At 28.5% G+C, this 18,626-nt stretch overlaps 1 protein-coding gene and 1 pseudogene across 3 annotated transcripts; both read left to right on the forward strand.

The window, feature by feature from the left end:
* The first annotated feature begins 621 nt into the window (after positions 1-621).
* On the forward strand, positions 622-6,097 carry LOC137829430 (glycinol 4-dimethylallyltransferase-like). Of its 2 annotated transcripts, XM_068636232.2 has the most exons (13): positions 633-776; positions 873-923; positions 1,174-1,451; positions 1,580-1,663; positions 1,771-1,845; positions 2,771-2,856; positions 2,946-3,033; positions 3,458-3,559; positions 4,749-4,844; positions 4,939-5,010; positions 5,100-5,198; positions 5,402-5,506; positions 5,864-6,097. In XM_068636232.2, exons 1-13 carry the CDS (start codon positions 725-727, stop codon positions 5,903-5,905), a joined length of 1,230 nt encoding a protein of 409 aa, XP_068492333.2. In that variant the 5' UTR covers positions 633-724; the 3' UTR covers positions 5,906-6,097. The 2 variants fall into 2 exon arrangements, 1 of the variants encoding a protein (XP_068492333.2); XR_016523126.1 differs by lacking the exons at positions 4,749-4,844; positions 4,939-5,010; positions 5,100-5,198; positions 5,402-5,506; positions 5,864-6,097 and having other exon boundaries at positions 622-776; positions 2,771-2,854; positions 3,458-3,508.
* A 3,780-nt stretch (positions 6,098-9,877) lies between these two features.
* LOC137830353 (glycinol 4-dimethylallyltransferase-like) lies at positions 9,878-17,956 on the forward strand (annotated as a pseudogene). The gene is made up of 13 exons (XR_016523294.1): positions 9,878-10,034; positions 10,109-10,165; positions 10,586-10,862; positions 11,001-11,084; positions 11,207-11,281; positions 11,860-11,943; positions 12,035-12,124; positions 14,627-14,728; positions 15,554-15,649; positions 15,745-15,815; positions 15,905-16,003; positions 16,292-16,396; positions 17,695-17,956. The product of XR_016523294.1 is annotated as a glycinol 4-dimethylallyltransferase-like (transcript).
* The last annotated feature ends 670 nt before the right edge of the window (positions 17,957-18,626 follow it).

The raw sequence follows: 18,626 nt of genomic DNA on the forward strand, positions 1-18,626 counted from the left end.
CTAAATTGGTATCTAATTAGTTACCAAAGTTTTAACTACCAAATTTAGAATCTAAATAATTGGTAGTTAAAAACAAAACATAGTTAACATATGCGTTTTGATTTAGTCCCTCGTGTGTTTCTTTTTTCTTTTTTTAGTAATACTTATTTCATGTTATGGTAAATAATTGATGTTACTTGAGGTGTTAGCATAATTGAGATGTCAAATTATATAATGATGTTTAACATGAGAAACTTTTATTAAAATAAAAATAAAAAAAAAAATATATATATATATATATATATATTTATTGATTTCCCGATAACGTGACTTAAAAATATGTGAAAGTTATAGTCAATCAATTATTAAATGAATTAAAAAATTGTTTCAATTTGTTTTTTCTTCGAACCTTATAGGATTTTATTTATCATTGATGGGCTCTTTTAGCTTAGAATATATATAAATGTACGCGCAATTGACGATGTCATTCCAGACCTTTTAAACGTTTACCTTATAATAATTTATTAAACCCTAAACGACTAAATCCTGACTGTGTGCGTAGTGTATGAATTTGTATCTTCCATAAAAATTTATCTCATGAATAATCAAATTTGATAGAGTCCTTTTGTCTATATATAAAATCTCTCATTCCTCTTTTATCTTCTACATTCTACATTTTAGAAGGTATCTATAAGTTCTTACCTCTTCTGTAGATTGTAGTGTGTATTCTGTGTTGTCAGTTTTCATGGACAGGGCACATGTTATATCTTCTCCTAACGTCTCTCCACTCATAAATGGTACTTATACTTACTACTATGTTATAATTTGGTCCTTTTTTTATTTTGCTTTGCAAAATTATTTGGTGAATAATATGTGGAACCATGTAATTGTAGGTGCAAATTTTTGGACAAGGAAACTTTCCACCAAGAATATTTACTATGCTAGTATGTCTCATCACTTATCCCCTATTCCTTCCTTTATTTGTTTATTTCACTACCTTTCTCAGTTTCTCACTCTTTCACACCTCTTTGTTCTTCAATTAGGTGAAGTGTGTTAATAGTATAATAAATTTTCAGTTTTATTCTCTCAATTCATCATCTTGTCATGATTTAGTAGCAATAATTTTAAAATAAGAATATACACTTTTGTTGGACATGAACACTCTAATACAACTTCAAACACTTGCTACCTTAGGTTGTCGAAGATCAAAAGCTTCTCAGCACAAAATAAAAGCTCAAATACAATATAATCCTCTGAGATTTCAACAATCACCTTTTAATCATCATAACAAAAGTATTGAAGGAGGACGAAAATATAAAGAAACCAATACAAAATGTGTTGTGAAAGCAGTTACTATGCCTTCTTCTGAGTCAGAATCTCAATCTTCCAAATCCAAAAACATTGTGGACTCTGTCAAAAATTTCTTCACCGTTTTGTACCAATTTATTTATCCTTATGCAACGTATGGTCGAGTAAGTACAATTTTTCTATTACTTTCATAATTAATTTTCAAAAGTTATAAATTATGTTTATTTGTACTCCACACTTATTTGCATAATATATATGTTGTTTGAAATTAACTTTATTTATATTTTACTAGTTATGCGCTGCAATTTCTGGGTCTCTCATTGCGGTAGAAAAACTATCAGATTTATCTCCATTATTTTTTATTGGTTTGTTGCAGGTGAGACTCCACATACGTTGTTTTTTTTCTAAAAATAGACAACCGAAAACTACCCTTTAACCTCAATAATATATTTTTGTTGACATGTTTTTTTTTTAACGTTTCAGGCTCTGTTACCTCACTTGTTTATGGACCTTTATGTGAATGGTGTAAATCAAGTGTTTGACTTTGAAATAGATAAGGTAAGAAAGTTACTATAAATAAAAAATAATAATTATTGATAAAAAAAATTATTTTATATATATATATATATATATATATATTCCATAAAAATGATGAAAACGTAGTTGTGGTATAAGATTTATCTAGTTAAATATTTAGAAAAATATAAAGACTAAGTTTACACAAGAGCATCACTCGTACAACAATTTTAACAATTTATATATTTTTTTGCTACCAAACTCCTTTTCATAATTGAGGCTTACTAACATATCCTACCCTTTTCTTAATGGGGTACGTCACCAAAAATTTACCAAAAGTCTAACTATTCTTTTAATTTTAATTAATTAAGTTTATGGACATTACAGTAGTTTAATATTTATTTTATTTATTTTTATCAACAATAATAAATATATTAAAGGAGTCTCAACCTTAAACTAAACGAAGTACACCTTACATTTCAAAACAGATAACAAATACAAAGGTCTAAGTTCCTTTTACACTTACTTTAACAAATTATAAACATAAACTAAAAACGGCCCCTACACACAACAGATGGCATATATCTACACTAAAACTAGGCCAAAACCTTAAACAACCAACGCACTAACCGCCAGTGCTAGCTCCTTAAAAATGCTTAATTATGCACCAAGACTGCAGCAATTAGAATCATCTATGCAGCAAAAAAAAAAAAAAAAAACCAGCTCAGGTTTATTTTATATATAAATGAATTAATTAAAATAAGAGAAAATATAGTTGGATTTTGTTACAATTAATGTACTTCAACGTAGAAAGTGGTGAGAATATCTAAGAAGTCACTTTATAGTTTATTGTAAAAAGAAGTAATCTCTTTATAATTCTGAATCTTGTTTTTATAGTTTAGAAAGCTTTTGAAGAAAGTAAATATTGGTTCTTATAACTAATATATAATTACATGTTTTATTGCAGATAAACAAGCCATATCTTCCATTGGCATCTGGGAAATTATCCTTTAGAAATTGTGTCTTTATTGTTGCCTCGTCTGCAATTTTGGTGCCATATTGATTCATCCCTTTCTTTAATAATACTTTTTAAGATGATGTTCAGAGAGAAGGGAGAGTTATTGTTTTATTCTCTTTTACAGTTTTGGGGTTAACTTGATGATAGGTTCTCCGGCATTGATTTCAAACATTTTGTTGAACTTTACATTATGGACCGGCTATTCTGTGAATGTAAGTTCTTTTCAATTGCATTTTTCCCCTTAAAATATGTTTTAAGATATATAAGTATGAAAAGGTCAGTGGTGGCAGTTGTTGTCAATGATCTACTTATTTATGAAATATTTTGTATGGATAAATAAGATAGGTTCACCATTTAATCATTCACTATAAGTTTTCCCCACCTTGTATATCCAAACTCAAACGTTAATTATCGAAAAGTGACATTTTTACAAATATTTTTTAATACTTTTTTGAAATATAAGATATTTTATGCGAAATCGTATAAAATCCTCTTTGAAATTCATTATTGAAATACCAATTAAGCTACTAAATGAGAATATATGAATATTTTCTAACAAACACACTAATAAGAAAGGGTAATTTGAATATTTATATTTATATTTGATGGTGATAACTCTGTTTTGAAACTCTTCAGGCGCCTCTGTTACGATGGAAGCAATATCCGGTGGTTGCAGCATTATTCATATTTGTTAGTTGGGCAGTTATATTTCCAATCACATACTTCCTTCATATGCAGGTTCTCTACTTTAACTTTTTCTTTTTTATCGGCAATAAACTATTAAATTAGATCGGTTCACTCAAGAGGTGATCCAACTCTTGTACATATAATAAAAGATAAAAATTTCTTTCCACTTTCGTATTTAAAATTCATAGATTAATTCTCTACTTCCTTCCCAATACTAATAACTATAATTGAAGAAAAAAACAAATAACACACCAGTATTAAATCAAGTACATACATACCAAGGGTTCAAGACATCATTCAGAGAATGAGAAACTCACTGACGGTATCTTGAGTTGATCCAAGATCAAACCTTGACCTGTGCCAAAGAAAATACTTCAGTATGATCAACCACTCCTCCTTTAAACAAACAATTATTCCTATGTCTCCAAATCTCATTGACCAAAGTTATCCAAATATTACCCATAGTAAGATTAACTGAATTAGGTGCATCCAAAATTTTGAAGTGTTCAAAACGTGACCCGGGAACGATAAGATCAACCGAATTCATTCCTAACCAGTCATAACATAGGTTCCAAATTAGCCAAGCTACCCTGCAATCGAAGAATAAATGATTTGTTGACTCCTCTGATAACCTGCATAAGCTGCAAAGATTACACTCAATCTATATCCCTCGTCTCACCAGATTTACCTTGGAGGCTACCTTGTTTTCAATCACCCTCCAAGCTCTGACATGAGCTGAAGGCAACACTTTAATTCTCCAGAAAGATTTGTAAAATCTCGAATTTTCCTCTTCTCCTTCTCCCTTTAAAAGCCCGTAAGCAGACTTGACTGAGAACACTGTTGTCTCACTATCCTTCCAGACTCATTTATCCCTTATCTCTGACTCAATCCTCCTATTAGAAATTGTTTCTAAGAGCTGGCTTACTTGATCCTCCTCCCACGCGAACAAACTCCTTCTCCACCTTAAATTTCACTCCCATATGTCTAGGGTTTAGGGTAACTATACATTCTTAGTTTTAAATAACCATGTCTTAGCTTATGTGTTTTAAATTGACTTACATTTTTATGTTGAAAATAATCAATAATAGTTATAACTATCTTATTTCAATAATCAAGAGCCTAATATGTACTTGAATACATTTTCTCCAAATCATCCTAGGAAATGCTATATTGTATAAATGTAACATAACTTTGAAAGGGTTATATTATTTATTTGCTAATTCATGTAACAAATGTTCAGACGTTTGTGTTCAAGAGGCCAGTTGTCTTTCCAAGATCACTGATTGTTTCTATGTTATTCATGGCTTTCTACTCTGCTGGGATAGCATTATCCAAGGTAAATGTCTTTATTTTCTCAGGACATATATTTGTTTTCCAACATCAAACTTTTGTTCCATTAATGTTAAACCTTCAACTGGATTTTTATGTAGGATATACCTGACATAGAAGGAGATAAACAACATGGCATTGATTCTTTCTCAATTCGTTTAGGCCAGAAAAAAGTATGTTTCTTATTAAATTCAATATATCTTGGCAGATATGCTTATGCTTTCTTCTGTAATACTTGACTCATTCTAAATATTTTATATAGGTATTTTGGATTTGTGTTTTCCTTTATGAAATGGCATTTGGAGTTGCCTTTTTGGCAGGAGCAACATCTTCATCTCCCTTTGGGATTAAAATTGTCACGGTAATATATCTTTAAATAAAGAAACATTTCTCTGGAAAAGTTGTCTTTATTGTGTAGATTATTCCAACTTGTTAATGTCCATGTGAAGTGAAAAAATATCTTTAAATAAGCATTATTTTAGGACAGAGCATAGGTTTATTGTTTTTCAGATATCCTTAAAAAATGAGAGACTATTTAAAAGTTGAATGTGTGGTATGTTTTAGAGTGTGGGAAGTTTTGCTCTTGCTTCAATTCTGTGGTACCAGACCAAATATGTAGATGTCACAAATCCAGCTTCCACTAGATCCTTCTATTCATTCAACTGGAAGGTAATTCTTTTATTTACCATTTTATACTTCAATATCCACATTATAATTCAAAAACAGTTATCTAATTAATTTTCCAACTGTTTTTGGAGACAAGGTTAGTTGATTTCTATTGTCTTCAAATTTCCAAATTAAATTCAAAACCATGGTGTAAATATCTTAATTGAAATTCAAAATGATGTAATTAATTATATATCAAACTAATTTCATCTTTTAGTTAAAAAATTCAATATAATGTAAAGCTTAGAACAACGTGAACTATTGCCACTTTATCTGAATATTATTTCGAAATTTGTGTATTAAATTATGTTATTATTCAAAGTGGAACATCATAATTTATGATGTTTTTTTTCCTTGTAGTTGTTGATGGGAGCATACTTTCTCCTGCCTTTAATTAGATAATGGTGTCACGGAAGTTTGCAACACATGCCACAGAAGAACATAGACCCTTCGCATCTAAAATTGATTTAAGCAATATTTAGCCACAGCAATTTGTGGTGGTGCTAACAGAGAATAAAAGGGTTGTCAATTAAAAATGAAGGAACACAAAACTTTTTAAATAAATCAATGTGAAATTCGTAATTTATATGATCATTTTCTTTTTTAACATTTTTTATTTTTATAGATTTTATGATTTTTTTGATGATTGTATTTTGTTATATTGCATATAATCATTGTATATTATTATGCATGTACTCTATTAATCAGGTTACAAGGTCAAATTTTGTGGACTTTTTTGTAATAATTTAATTAGAAAAAAACTTCTAGAAAATGTCTATTAATATTTTAAAAATAAAGAAATAAGGATGTAAATTATTAATAAGAAATACTATTAAGTTTTACTATATGAATAGGATAACTATTTCAAAATGTCTATTAATATTTTAAAAATAAAGAAATATTTTAAAAATAAAGAAATAAAGATGTAAATGATTAATAAGAAATACTATTAAGTTTTACTATATGAATAGTATAACTATTTCGCAAGTTTATAACTTTCATGTTCAATGTTTTAAATTTCTGAATTATTTTAAAGAGATATAAGGTATGCGGATTTTTTAATGCTTGAAAATTATGAAACTCATAAATTATAAACTAATAAAAACTAATTTAGAAACCAAAAAAATTTTAGTGTTTAAAACGGTTTCTAATTTAGTCACTATAACAACAAATTATTTTTTATCTCTGAAAATTGGTTTCTATTTCATGATTTTCTTGTAGTATACATTTTTTTGTTATCAGCAATAAAAAATAAATAAATGGGAACCACTTCAGGGGTAGGCCAACCCTTATACATAAAGAGCTAGCGCCTTACCAACCTCCAACCAAGGAACACCTTCCAACTTAAAAAGGAACAACCAAACCAACTCAAGAAAACATTAAACAATCAGCCTCATACAATCCACTGGGTTCAAAACCCAGTTGGGGTACGTAAAGGAATTACAACAGGACTTTACAAAAATCCAAGACCAAACATTTACCTGTACCAGTGCAAATACCTCAAGCGCATCTACCACGCCCCTGTCGATATTGTAGTGTACATTATACATTTTACATTCTACAGAGTGTCTATAAGTTCTTACCTCTTCTTAAAATATAGTGTGTACTGTGTCTCCTCAATTTTCAGTTTTCATGGATAAGTCACATGTTATATCTTCTCTTAACGTCTCTTCAATCATAGGTGATACCTATACTCACTATGTTCTAATTTGTTCCATTTTTCATTGCAAAATTATTTGGTGAATAATATATGGAAACATGGTTTGTAGGTGCAAGTATATCCCCTATTTCTTTCATTAACCTTTATTTCTTTATTTCACTACTTGCTCACTTTCTCACTCTTTCTCATCTTTTTGTTCATCAATTAGCTCAAATGTGTTAATAGAAAAATAAATTCCAAAGTTATTATATTCTCTCGATCATCATCTTGTCATGATTTAGTAGCAATAATTTTAAAATAAGAATATATTTTTTTTCAAGTTGTCGAGGATCAAAAACTTCTCAACACAAAATAAAAATTCAAATACAATATAATCCTTTGAAGTTTTAACAATCATATTTTAATCATTGTTACAAAAGTACTGAAAGAGAACAAACATATGAACAAAGTAAGGGTTTTTGACCATGATGGGGTTATTTTTTTTTGCTTTTTACTAAAATGAGGTCCGTTTAAAAAAAATTACAAATTTAGGCAAGTCGTGCCAATTCGGCACGACTTCATATGCACAAATCGTCCCAATTAGGCACGACTTTTGCCTTGTCATATTGAAGTTGTGACAACTTGACACGACTTCTGCCACGTCATAATTTTTTTTATTTTATTGTTTATATATTGAGTAGTAAGTTATGTAATGTTAAAAATTAATTTGATACATAATTTTCTAAGAGTGTTAGTTTTAAGGAACAAAAAATTGGATAATCGTGTATGGATCATGTTTGACGGTAATGTAATACAATAACTTGATTATTTGATTAATTAAAAAATGAAGAAAATTGTTATTGAATTTAGAAATAAATAGATAAATGAAAATTTATTGTATTTGGAAAATAAATAGAGAATTATTGTTGTGAATTTGCAAAATAAATAACTTGAGAAGTAATGATTTTACAGAACACGTAATGATGAGAAGAGATTAATTAGAACTAAACAAATTATGACGTGGCAGAAGTCGTGTCAAGTTGGCACGACTTCAATATGATAGGACAGAAGTCGTGCCTAATTGGGACGACTTCAGTATGACAAGGCAGAAGTCGTGCCTAATTAGGACGATTTGTGCATATGAAGTCGTGCCGAATTGGCACGACTTGCCTAAATTTGTAATTTTTTTTAAACGGACCCCATTTTGATAAAAAACAAAAAAAAAAATCCCATAATGGTCAAAACCCACAAAGTAATACAAAATGCATTGTGAAAGTCGTCAGTGGATCATCTTCCGAGTCAAAATCTCAACCTTCCAACTCCAAAAACATTGTAAACTCTATCAAAAATTTCCTGACCGATTTGTACCAATTTATTTATCCTCATGCAATGTATGAAAATCAATTTATTTATCCTCATGCAATGTATGGTCGAGTAAGTACAACTTTTTTATCATTCTCATAATTAATATATAAAAGCTTCCTATAATTATCATTGTTGCTTTGTATTCAATAGGTTAATATATAATAGCTTGTTGTTTTAAATTAACTTTATTTATATTTTACTAGTTATCAGCTGCAGTTTCTGCGTCTCTCATTGCAGTACAAAAACTATCAGATTTATCTCCAATATTTTTTATTGGTTTGTTACATGTGAGACTCTACATGCGTTTTTTTTTTCTAAAAATAGACAGCTGAAAACTACCTTTCACCACATTAGTACATTTTTGTTGACGTGTTTTTTTTTGTTTTTTAATGTTTCAGACATTATTACCTCACTTGTTTATGGATGTTTATGTGAATGGTGTGAATCAAGTTTTTGACTTTGAAATAGATAAGGTATGAAACTTCCTATAAATAAAAAAATTTAGATCATTGATAACATAGTTGTGGTATAAGATTTATAAAGTTAAATATTCAGAAACATATAAAGACTATAAGTTTACACAAGAACAATACTCGTGCAAATATTTTAACAATTTATATAATTTTCTGTCAAACTCCTTTTCATAATTGAGGTTTATACTAACATACTCCAACCCTTTTTTTAATGGGATTACGTCGACAAAATTGACCAAAAAACTATCTATTCTTCTTCTTATTTTAATTAATTCAGTGTATGGACATTACAGTAATTTGATATTTATTTTATATATAACTGAATTAGTTAAAATAAGAGAAAATATAGTTGGATTTTTGTTACAGTTTATTAATGTACTTCAACCAAGAAAAAGGTGAGAATTTTAAGAAGTCACTTTATAGTTTATTGTAAAAAAAGTAATCCCTTTATAACTTTGAATCTGGTTTTATAGTTTAAAAAAAGAATATATATCTTCCCTATTCGTGTTACCAAACTTTATGTATAGTAGATTAAATCCTGCAGAAAAATTCCTCATGGTTAATCTCATCAGCCCTTGACCTTATAATATCTTATTTATAATTAAAGAGCTCTTTTAGCTTTGAATATATATTATAAAAACCTATGCAATTTACAAAGTCTTTCCAAACCGTTTAAACATTTATAAATTTATTAAAATCTAAACTATACTAAAATCCTGTTAGAAAGTCTTCTAAGTATTTCTTATATGTGACGGTTATGTTTGATTTGATTATTTTGCAAGGATTTCCCTAAAACACGTGGACTGTGTGCATGGTGTATCAATATGTATCTTCAATCATATTTTATCTGTTCTTAAGAATAATTAAATCTCACAGAGTCCTTCCTTTTGTCTATAAAATCTCTCATTCCTCTCTTTCTCTTCTACATTCGTCAGGATAATCTATAAGTTCTTAGCTTTCTGGAGAATATAGTGTATTCCATATCCTCAGTTTTCAGTTTTCATGGATAGGGCATATGCTGTATCTTCTCCTAACGTCTCTTCACTTATAAGTGGTACCTATATTCACTATGTTCTAATTTGGTCCATTTTTCATTGTTGAGTAATATAATGGAAACTTGGTTTGTAGGTGCAAATATTTGGAGCAGGAAACTCTCCACCAATATCAATAGTATTTACTATGCAAGTATGTCTCATCACTTATCCCCTATTCCTTTCATTAACCTTTGTTTCTTTATTTCACTACCTTTCTCACTTTCTCATTCTTTCACATCTTTTTCTTCATCAATGAGCTGAAATGTGTTAATAGAATAATAATTTTTCAAAGTTATTATTCTCTCAAATCATCATCTTGTCATTGTCATGATTTAGTAGCAATAATTTTAAAATAGAAATATACTTTTGTTGTGCATGATACTATAATACAACTTCATATGCATATTGGGTCAAATGAGCTTATTGCAACCATATTTCTATTTTGTAGGATTTTTTTGTAAATACATACAAATATGTATATAGGTAGAAGCACCTTAAGAGCTTTTTTTTAATTAATTTTTATTATTAATTAAAAAAGTTATAATATAACTTCAAACACTTGGTAAATTAGGTTTTCCAGGATCAAAAGCTTCTCAGCACAAAATAAAAGTTCAAATACAATATAATCTTTTGAAGTTTCAACAATCCTCTTTTAATCATCATTTCAAAAGTATTGAAGGAGGACGAACATATGAAGAAAACAATACAAAATATGTTGTGAAAGCCGTCACTCTACCTTCTTCTGAATCAGAATCTCAACCTTCCATCTCCAAAAATACAGGAGACTCTATCAAAAATTTATTCACCATTTTGTACCAATTTATTTACCTTATGTAATGTATGCACGAGTAAGTATAACTTCCCTCTTACTCTCACAATTAATTTTCAAAAGTTATGCTGAATCTTGTTCCTTTGTATTATAGTTATTTGGATAAATAATAATTGCCTTTTCTATTTTTAAATTAACTTTATTTGTATTTTACTAGTTATCCGCTGCAATTTCTGCGTCTCTCATTGCTGTACAAAAACTCTCAGATATATCTCCATTATTTTTGGTTGGTTTGTTACAGGTGAGACTCCAAATATGTTCTTCTTTTTCTTAAAAAAATATAGACAATTGAAAATAAACCTTTAACCTCAATAATAGTTTTTTTTTTTATATATGACTTGCTATTTTTTTTTAATGTTTCAGGCTTTGTTACCTCACTTGTTCATGGATATTTATGTTAATGGTGTGAATCAAGTGTTTGACTTTGAAATAGATAAGGTACGAAACTTACTATAAATAAATAAAAAATTAGATCATTGATAAATTATTTTTTATTTGTTCATTTTATATATATTCCATAAAATAATATGAGGAAATTGACTAATAAGATTTATCTAAAGTTAAATATTCAGAAACATATGACTAAGTTTACACAAGAACATGTACAATAATTTCAACAATTTAAATAATTTTTGCTACCCGACTCCTTTTTATAATTGAAGTTTACTAACATACTCCTACCCTTTTCTTAATGGGAGTACGTCACCAAAAATTGACCAAAAAAACTAACTATTCTTCTTATTTTAATTAATTAAGTTTATGGATATTACAGTAGTTTTGACGTTTATTTTATATATAACTGAATAATATAAGAGAAAACATAGTAGGACTTTTGTTACAGTTTATTAATGTACTTAAACCTAAAAAGGTGAGAATATTTAAGAAGTCACTTTATAATTTCTTGTAAAAAAGTAATCCCTTTATAATTTTGAATATGGTTTTTGTAGTTTAGAAAGGTTTTGGAGAAAGTAGATATTGGTTTTATAACTAATATATAATTACATGTTTTATTGCAGATAAACAAACCATATCTTCCATTGGCATCTGGGAAATTATCCTTTAGAAATTGTGCCTTTATTGTTGCTTCATCTGCAATTTTGGTGCCATAATGATTCATCCCTTTCTATAATAGTACTTTTTAAGATGAGGTTGAGAGACAAGGAAGAGTTATTGTTTTATTCTCTTTTACAGGGTTTTGGGCTTAACTTGATGATAGGTTCTCCGGCATTGATTTCGAACATTTTGTTGAACTTTATATTGTGGACTGGCTATTCTGTCAATGTAAGTTCTTTCCAATTGCATTTAAACTTCTTTTTTCTCGTTAAAATATGTTTTAAGGTATATAAGTATCAAAGATTACGAGGGGAAATCATGGTCTGGTTGCAGTTGTTGTCCATGATTATTCTTCTTTTAGGTTTTTTTAAAAAAACAGAAGGAAACCATAAAATAAAGTTTTCTAAAATAGTGCTTAGGAAACAAATGAAATAAAAATTATTAGAAACGACAACAAAAAAAATTTAAAAAAAAAATATTAGGAATAAAAGTTAAATAATTTATAAAAAAAATCTTATTTAATGTCTATCTTTTTATTGTGAAGTGTTACTTACCTTCCATCCGGAGTCGGTCATTTTAGGGATGAGAAATATATGGATTGTCGTGGTTAGTGAGATTTTGTTTCATAAGAAATAAGATTATTTTTAAATGTGGAGTTATGAGTTTTTTTGAGATTTTTAAGGTTTGGTCTTAACTCACTTTTAAGTTTCCATCTGCTTGTTTTTCTTTCTTTGATTGATATCTTGATCCTTTGGGTTTTTTTTATTCGATTTAGTTTGGTGACGGAGTTCGTTTTTGTTAGGATTAGTATTTTTAGTAGATGTTTGGAAGGTATTATGTTGTGAAGTCGTCCATTCTTCTTGGTATAAGGGTTGGATCACTTTTGAAATGGTTTACATGTATATATTATTTATTACTGATAAAAAAAACTTACCTTCCATCTGTCAGTCATCACTAATAAGATGAATAATCAAACAGATACACCCAAACAAATAATAGACTCTTATTTTATTTTTATCAGTAAGAGAATGAATAAATAAGATGTATTTTAGGGTTACCTAAACCCTATTATAAAAAAGACAAGTATCTGCATAATTCCCAAAAGATAGCAAAGGTCAACAAAATGTATCATAACAAGTGAAGTTGTATTATCCTCCATAACAAAGAGTTGTAATTGAGCATTGATTCTACTTCTGCTCATTAGCTTCTAATTTTTGTGCCATAGAAAATCTGATCACAATTGCATCATGTACTCACCCATGTACCTTCCCCTCCTCTTAGCCAGGTCAAGTAAAACCGTACAAAAACATACCAACAAACTTCACACACATTAACACTCCATTCTAGGATAGGTTACCTAGCAAACAATTACCTTATGATTTTCAAACAATGTAACAAACATATGTGTCAATCCGAGAAGGAGAAAATAAAAATATTGTTTTATGTTTCATATTTTTTTTTATCAGCAAATAGCAATGAAATTAAATAAGACCACTTCAGGGGTGGTCCAACCCTTATACAACAATACAGATTTTCTCAAAGAGCCTTTCCATCTACATATCAACCAAAAGACCTCCTACTCTCTTTCCCATCTCAATCAATAATAAAAGAATCCCAAGAAACAACCTTTTACATAAAAACTAAACAGAATACATACATACCAAGGGTTCAAGACACCAATCAGAGAATGAGAAATTAGCTGATGGTATCTTTGATGAGATCCATGACCAAACCTTAATCTGTGTTAGAGAGAAAATTTCAGTGTGATCAACCACTCCACCTTTAAATAAACAATTATTCATGTGCCTCCATATCTCACTAACCAACGCAATCCACAGGTTTCCCATAATAAGATTAACTGAAATAGGTGCATCCAGAATCTTAAAATGTTCAAAATGAGACCCAGGATCCATACAATCCACTGATCTTATTCCTAACCAGTTATAACAGAGATTCCAAATTAGCCAAACAATTCTGCATTCGCAAAACAAATGATTTGTTGTCTCCTCTGACCTCCTACACAAGCAACACAAATTACTCTCGATCTCGATTCCTCTTCTCTCTAGATTAACCCTACAAGCAACCTTGTTTTCAATTACTCTCCAAGCTGTGACTTGAGCTGAGGGGAGCGCTCATGCTTGGTAAAAAATGAGCAGAGTATTTGGTAAAAATACTTGGTAAAAAATCAAAGATATTTGGTAAAAAATCCCGTCATATCAAAACTGCTTCTTCTCCACATTTTCATTTTCTTGGCAGACATCGAAGACAAACTCTTGAATCTAGACTAATACATCTACTTCCTACACTAGTTCTTGTAGCTATTTTGCCCAAAACAACCCTCCAAACCAAAAATAATAGAATTTTATATATAAATAAATAAGGAGATTAAGTTTATGGATATAGTTATACTTTATGAAAGATTTTGTTTGGATAAATAAGATAGGTTGACCATTTAATCATTCACTATAAAAGTTTCCCCACCTTATATATCCAAACACAAACGTTAATTCTCGAGAACTGACATTTTTAAAAATATATTTTTAATATCTTTGAAATGTAAGATATCTGATGCTAAATCGTATAAAATTCTTGTAAACAAACTCATTTACTCTTTGAAATTCATTATTCAAATACCAATTAAGCTACTAAATGAACACACTAATAAGAAAGGTTCATATTAATATTTATATTTATATTTATATTTGATAACACTGTTTTGAAACTCTTCAGGCGCCTTTCTTACGTTGGAAGCGATATCCTCTGGCTGCAGCATTAATCATATTTGTTAGTTGGACATTTATATTTCCAATTACATACTTCCTTCATATGCAGGTTCTCTCCTTTAACTAATCATGCCTTTTATACATCCTTAGTTTTGTTTTAGCTTATGTTTTTTAACGAAAATAATCACTACAAAAAAATTATAAAATAAAAATCAAATTTTAAAAACCAAAATAATTAGTTAAAATAGTAACTAAACTAGAAACCATTTTAAAAAAAAATTCTAAATTAATTTTTATCATTGTTAAATAGTTTCTAAATTGATATCTAATTAGCAACTAAGGTTTTAGAGACTAAATTTAGAAACTAAATAATTGACAGTTAAAACCTTGGTTGCTAATTACATACCAATTTAAAAATTATTTAACAATAATATAAACTAATTTAGAAACTTCTTTTTTTTTAATTTTTAAAATGGTTTCTAATTTAGTTACTATTGCAACTAATTATTTTAGTCTCTAAAATTGATTTCTATTTCATGATTTTATCGTGAATAATAAATCTTCATCCTAAGATTTTTGCTTTAATTTCATTAGATCCACAATCAATCATTTCAATCCACCAATCAGAAATGGATTTAAAAGTATTAGTTGAGAAAGTTGAAGATGTTAACAGAAGAATTACATTGACTTACATTTTTATATTAGAAATAATCTATAATATTGTAACTATAGCCTAATATGTACTTGAGTATATTTTCTCTAAATCATCCCAAGAAATGCTATATTATATAAACAACCCTTTCATCATATTTATTCATTCTTTTGCACATAAAAAAACATAAACAACCCTTTCATCATGTTATTAGTTAAAGAAAGAAATATGAAATGAAAGTGGTATATTATTTATTTGCTAATTGATGTAACAAATGTTCAGACGTTTGTGTTCAAGAGGCCAGTTGTCTTTCCAAGATCACTGATTGTTTCTATGTTATTCATGGCTTTCTACTCTGCTGGTATAGCATTATCCAAGGTAAAATCTCTTTATTTTCTCAGGACATATATTTGTTTTCCAACATCAAGCTTTTGTTCCATTAATGTTAAACCTTCAACTGGATTTTTATGTAGGATATACCTGACATAGAAGAGATAAACAACATGGCATTGATTCTTTCACAATGAGTTTAGGCCAGAAAAAGGTATCTTTCTTATTAAATTCAACATATCTTGGCAGATATGGTTATGCTCTCTTCTATAACACTTGACTCATTCTAAATCTTCTATATAGGTATTTTGGATTTGTGTTTTCCTTTATGAAATGGCATTTGGAGTTGTCTTTCTGGCAGGAGCAACATCTTCATCTCCCTTTTGGATTAAAATGGTCACGGTAATATATCTTTATTATATGTATATAGTTGGAATTTTAGGTATGCATCATTTTCTTTGTTTTTTTTCCTCAACATGGACTTTGATTATGATAAACAAATGTCTTCTAATAGTACTCTGTTTTGTTTCTAGTAAATTAAGCAGAATCTTACTTGTTAATGTGGATGGGAAGGGATAAAATTGATCTTTAAATAAGCATTATTTTAGGACAGAGCATAGGTTTATTGTTTTTTCAGATGTCCTTAAAAATGAGAGACTATTTAAAAGTTGAATGTGTGGTATGTTTTAGAGTGTGGGAAGTTTTGCTCTTGCTTCAATTATGTGGTACCAGACCAAATATGTAGATGTCACAAATCCAGCTTCCACTAGATCCTTCTATTCACTGAACTGGAAGGTAATTATTTTATTTACCATTTTATACTTCAATATCCACATTATAATTCAAAGGAAACAGTTATCTAATTAATTTTCCAACTCTTTTCGAAAACTAAGGTTTAGTTGATTTCTATTGTCTTCCAATTTCCAAATTAAATTCAAAACCATGGTATAAATTTCTTAATTGAAATTCAAAATGATGTAATTAATGTTGTAAAACGAAGTAGATATTGCAAAATATCTTAAAAACAATTGTGAACCCACGTGCCTAGAGTTGCGCAAGATTTTGGAGGAAGTTGATTGAAGATGTCAAATGTTGTTATGAGTGCAACAAGAAAATAAATTAGGTGCAACAGCAAATTGAAATCAGCTATGGAGATGGAAAATATCTTTGCTTCCTATCCCTATATAAAGAGGGGTTCCATCCTCTCCAAATGCACATCTCTCTCATTCACTCTCTTCATCTTCTTCACCCACCGTGAAGCTTCTTTTCTTCTCTCTTTTTCTTTTTTCACTTTCTCTCTCCTCACTTACTTTATTATATTTTTAAGTTTTATATTGGGTTCCATTGGATATTACTCTTTTAAGGAGTAACTTGCTAGTTTTGATCCTCGAAAATATCCGGGAAGTTCCTGTTGTATCCTGGGGGACTTACGCAATACACCGCGGATAAGTCCTTACGGACAGTGATTACTCACGTCTCGGGAAACCTTTTATTTTGTGTTCGTTTTAAAGCCTAATATTTCAACAATTAATCCACTACAAGAAAATCATGAAATAGAAACTAATTTTTGAGAGACCAAAATAATTAGTTACAATAATAATTAAATTAGAGACCATTTTAGAAACTAAAAAGAAATTTGGTTTCTAAATTAGTTTCTATTATTGTTAAATAGTTTTTAAATTGGTATCTAATTAGCAACCAAGGTTTTTCTACCAAATTTAGAAACTAAATAATTGGTAATTAAAATCTTAATTGCTAATTAGATACCAATTTAAAAACTATTTAACAATAATAAAAAATAATAGAAACTAATTTAGAAACCAAATTTCTTTTTAGTTTTTAAAATGTCTCTAATTTAATTACTATTGCAACTAATTATTTTGGTTTCTACAAATTAGTTTCTATTTCATGATTCTCTTGTAATTTTCATATATTAAACTAATCCCATCTTTTAGTTAAAAATTCAATATAATTTAAAGTTAGAACAATATGAACTATTTCCACTTTATTTGTATATTATTTCGAAATTTGTGTATTAAATTATGTTATTATTCAAAGTGGAACATCATAATTTATGATGTTTTGTTTTGCAGTTGTTGCTGGGAGCATACTTTATCCTGCCTTTAATTAGATGATGGTGTCACTGAAGATTAAAACAACGTTTGCAACACATGCCAAAGAATAACATAGACCTTCGCATCTAAAATTTATATAAGCAATAAAAATTACGTGTTCCCTGTATATGATGACTTGTGTATTATTAAGATTTCAGAAAATAATTGTGCGTGATGTTAATTATTTTTTTGTATAAAACAGAGTTTATAAATATTACAATATATGTGTGGTAGTTTTACATACTGTTATATATTTAGTCGCTATAAAATGTCATATAACAGTTTTATGCCATCACTCACAACATCCATTATTTAACTCTTTGTATAAAATGGTATTTTTATGTAAGTAATTAGTATTAGTTAAAATTATAATTTATAAGACTAGGAAATTATTTCAACCCAAAACACACAATGCAGGTAAATGTCATTACATACAGTATAATTTGACTTTTTAACTATTATTATTGTAATAAAATTGTGAAAAATAACAAGTTAGCTTCAACTTACGTAATTTCATAATTAAACAGCTAAACAAATTTATAATACCATTTAATTAGATCTTAATAAAAAAATTATATACTACACAAAGTTATAATAACCATTCATTCATTGCATTGAAAAAGTTGATAGTTCAAAAGTACACCAAATGTAAATATAGAAAAAAAAATCAATATCATAACATGCTCTTAGACTATTACAACCATCTTCCTTAATCAGTTTTGTTTTTCCTTTAATCAGTTTTGCTTCCACCACTTGATCTTAGTACTTGATTGGGTGATGGAGCACCACTTCCAACATCTGATGTCTAAAATAGATAAAAAAATAATTTCAAGTTAAGAATTTTCAATGTTTATAATTATAAAATAAAGGAAGACACCAATAATAAAGATTTAAGTGTACTAAGTTATTCA

Source organism: Phaseolus vulgaris, chromosome 7 (assembly GCF_051622355.1).
Source record: "Phaseolus vulgaris cultivar YP4 chromosome 7, ASM5162235v1, whole genome shotgun sequence".
NCBI lineage: Eukaryota > Viridiplantae > Streptophyta > Magnoliopsida > Fabales > Fabaceae > Phaseolus > Phaseolus vulgaris.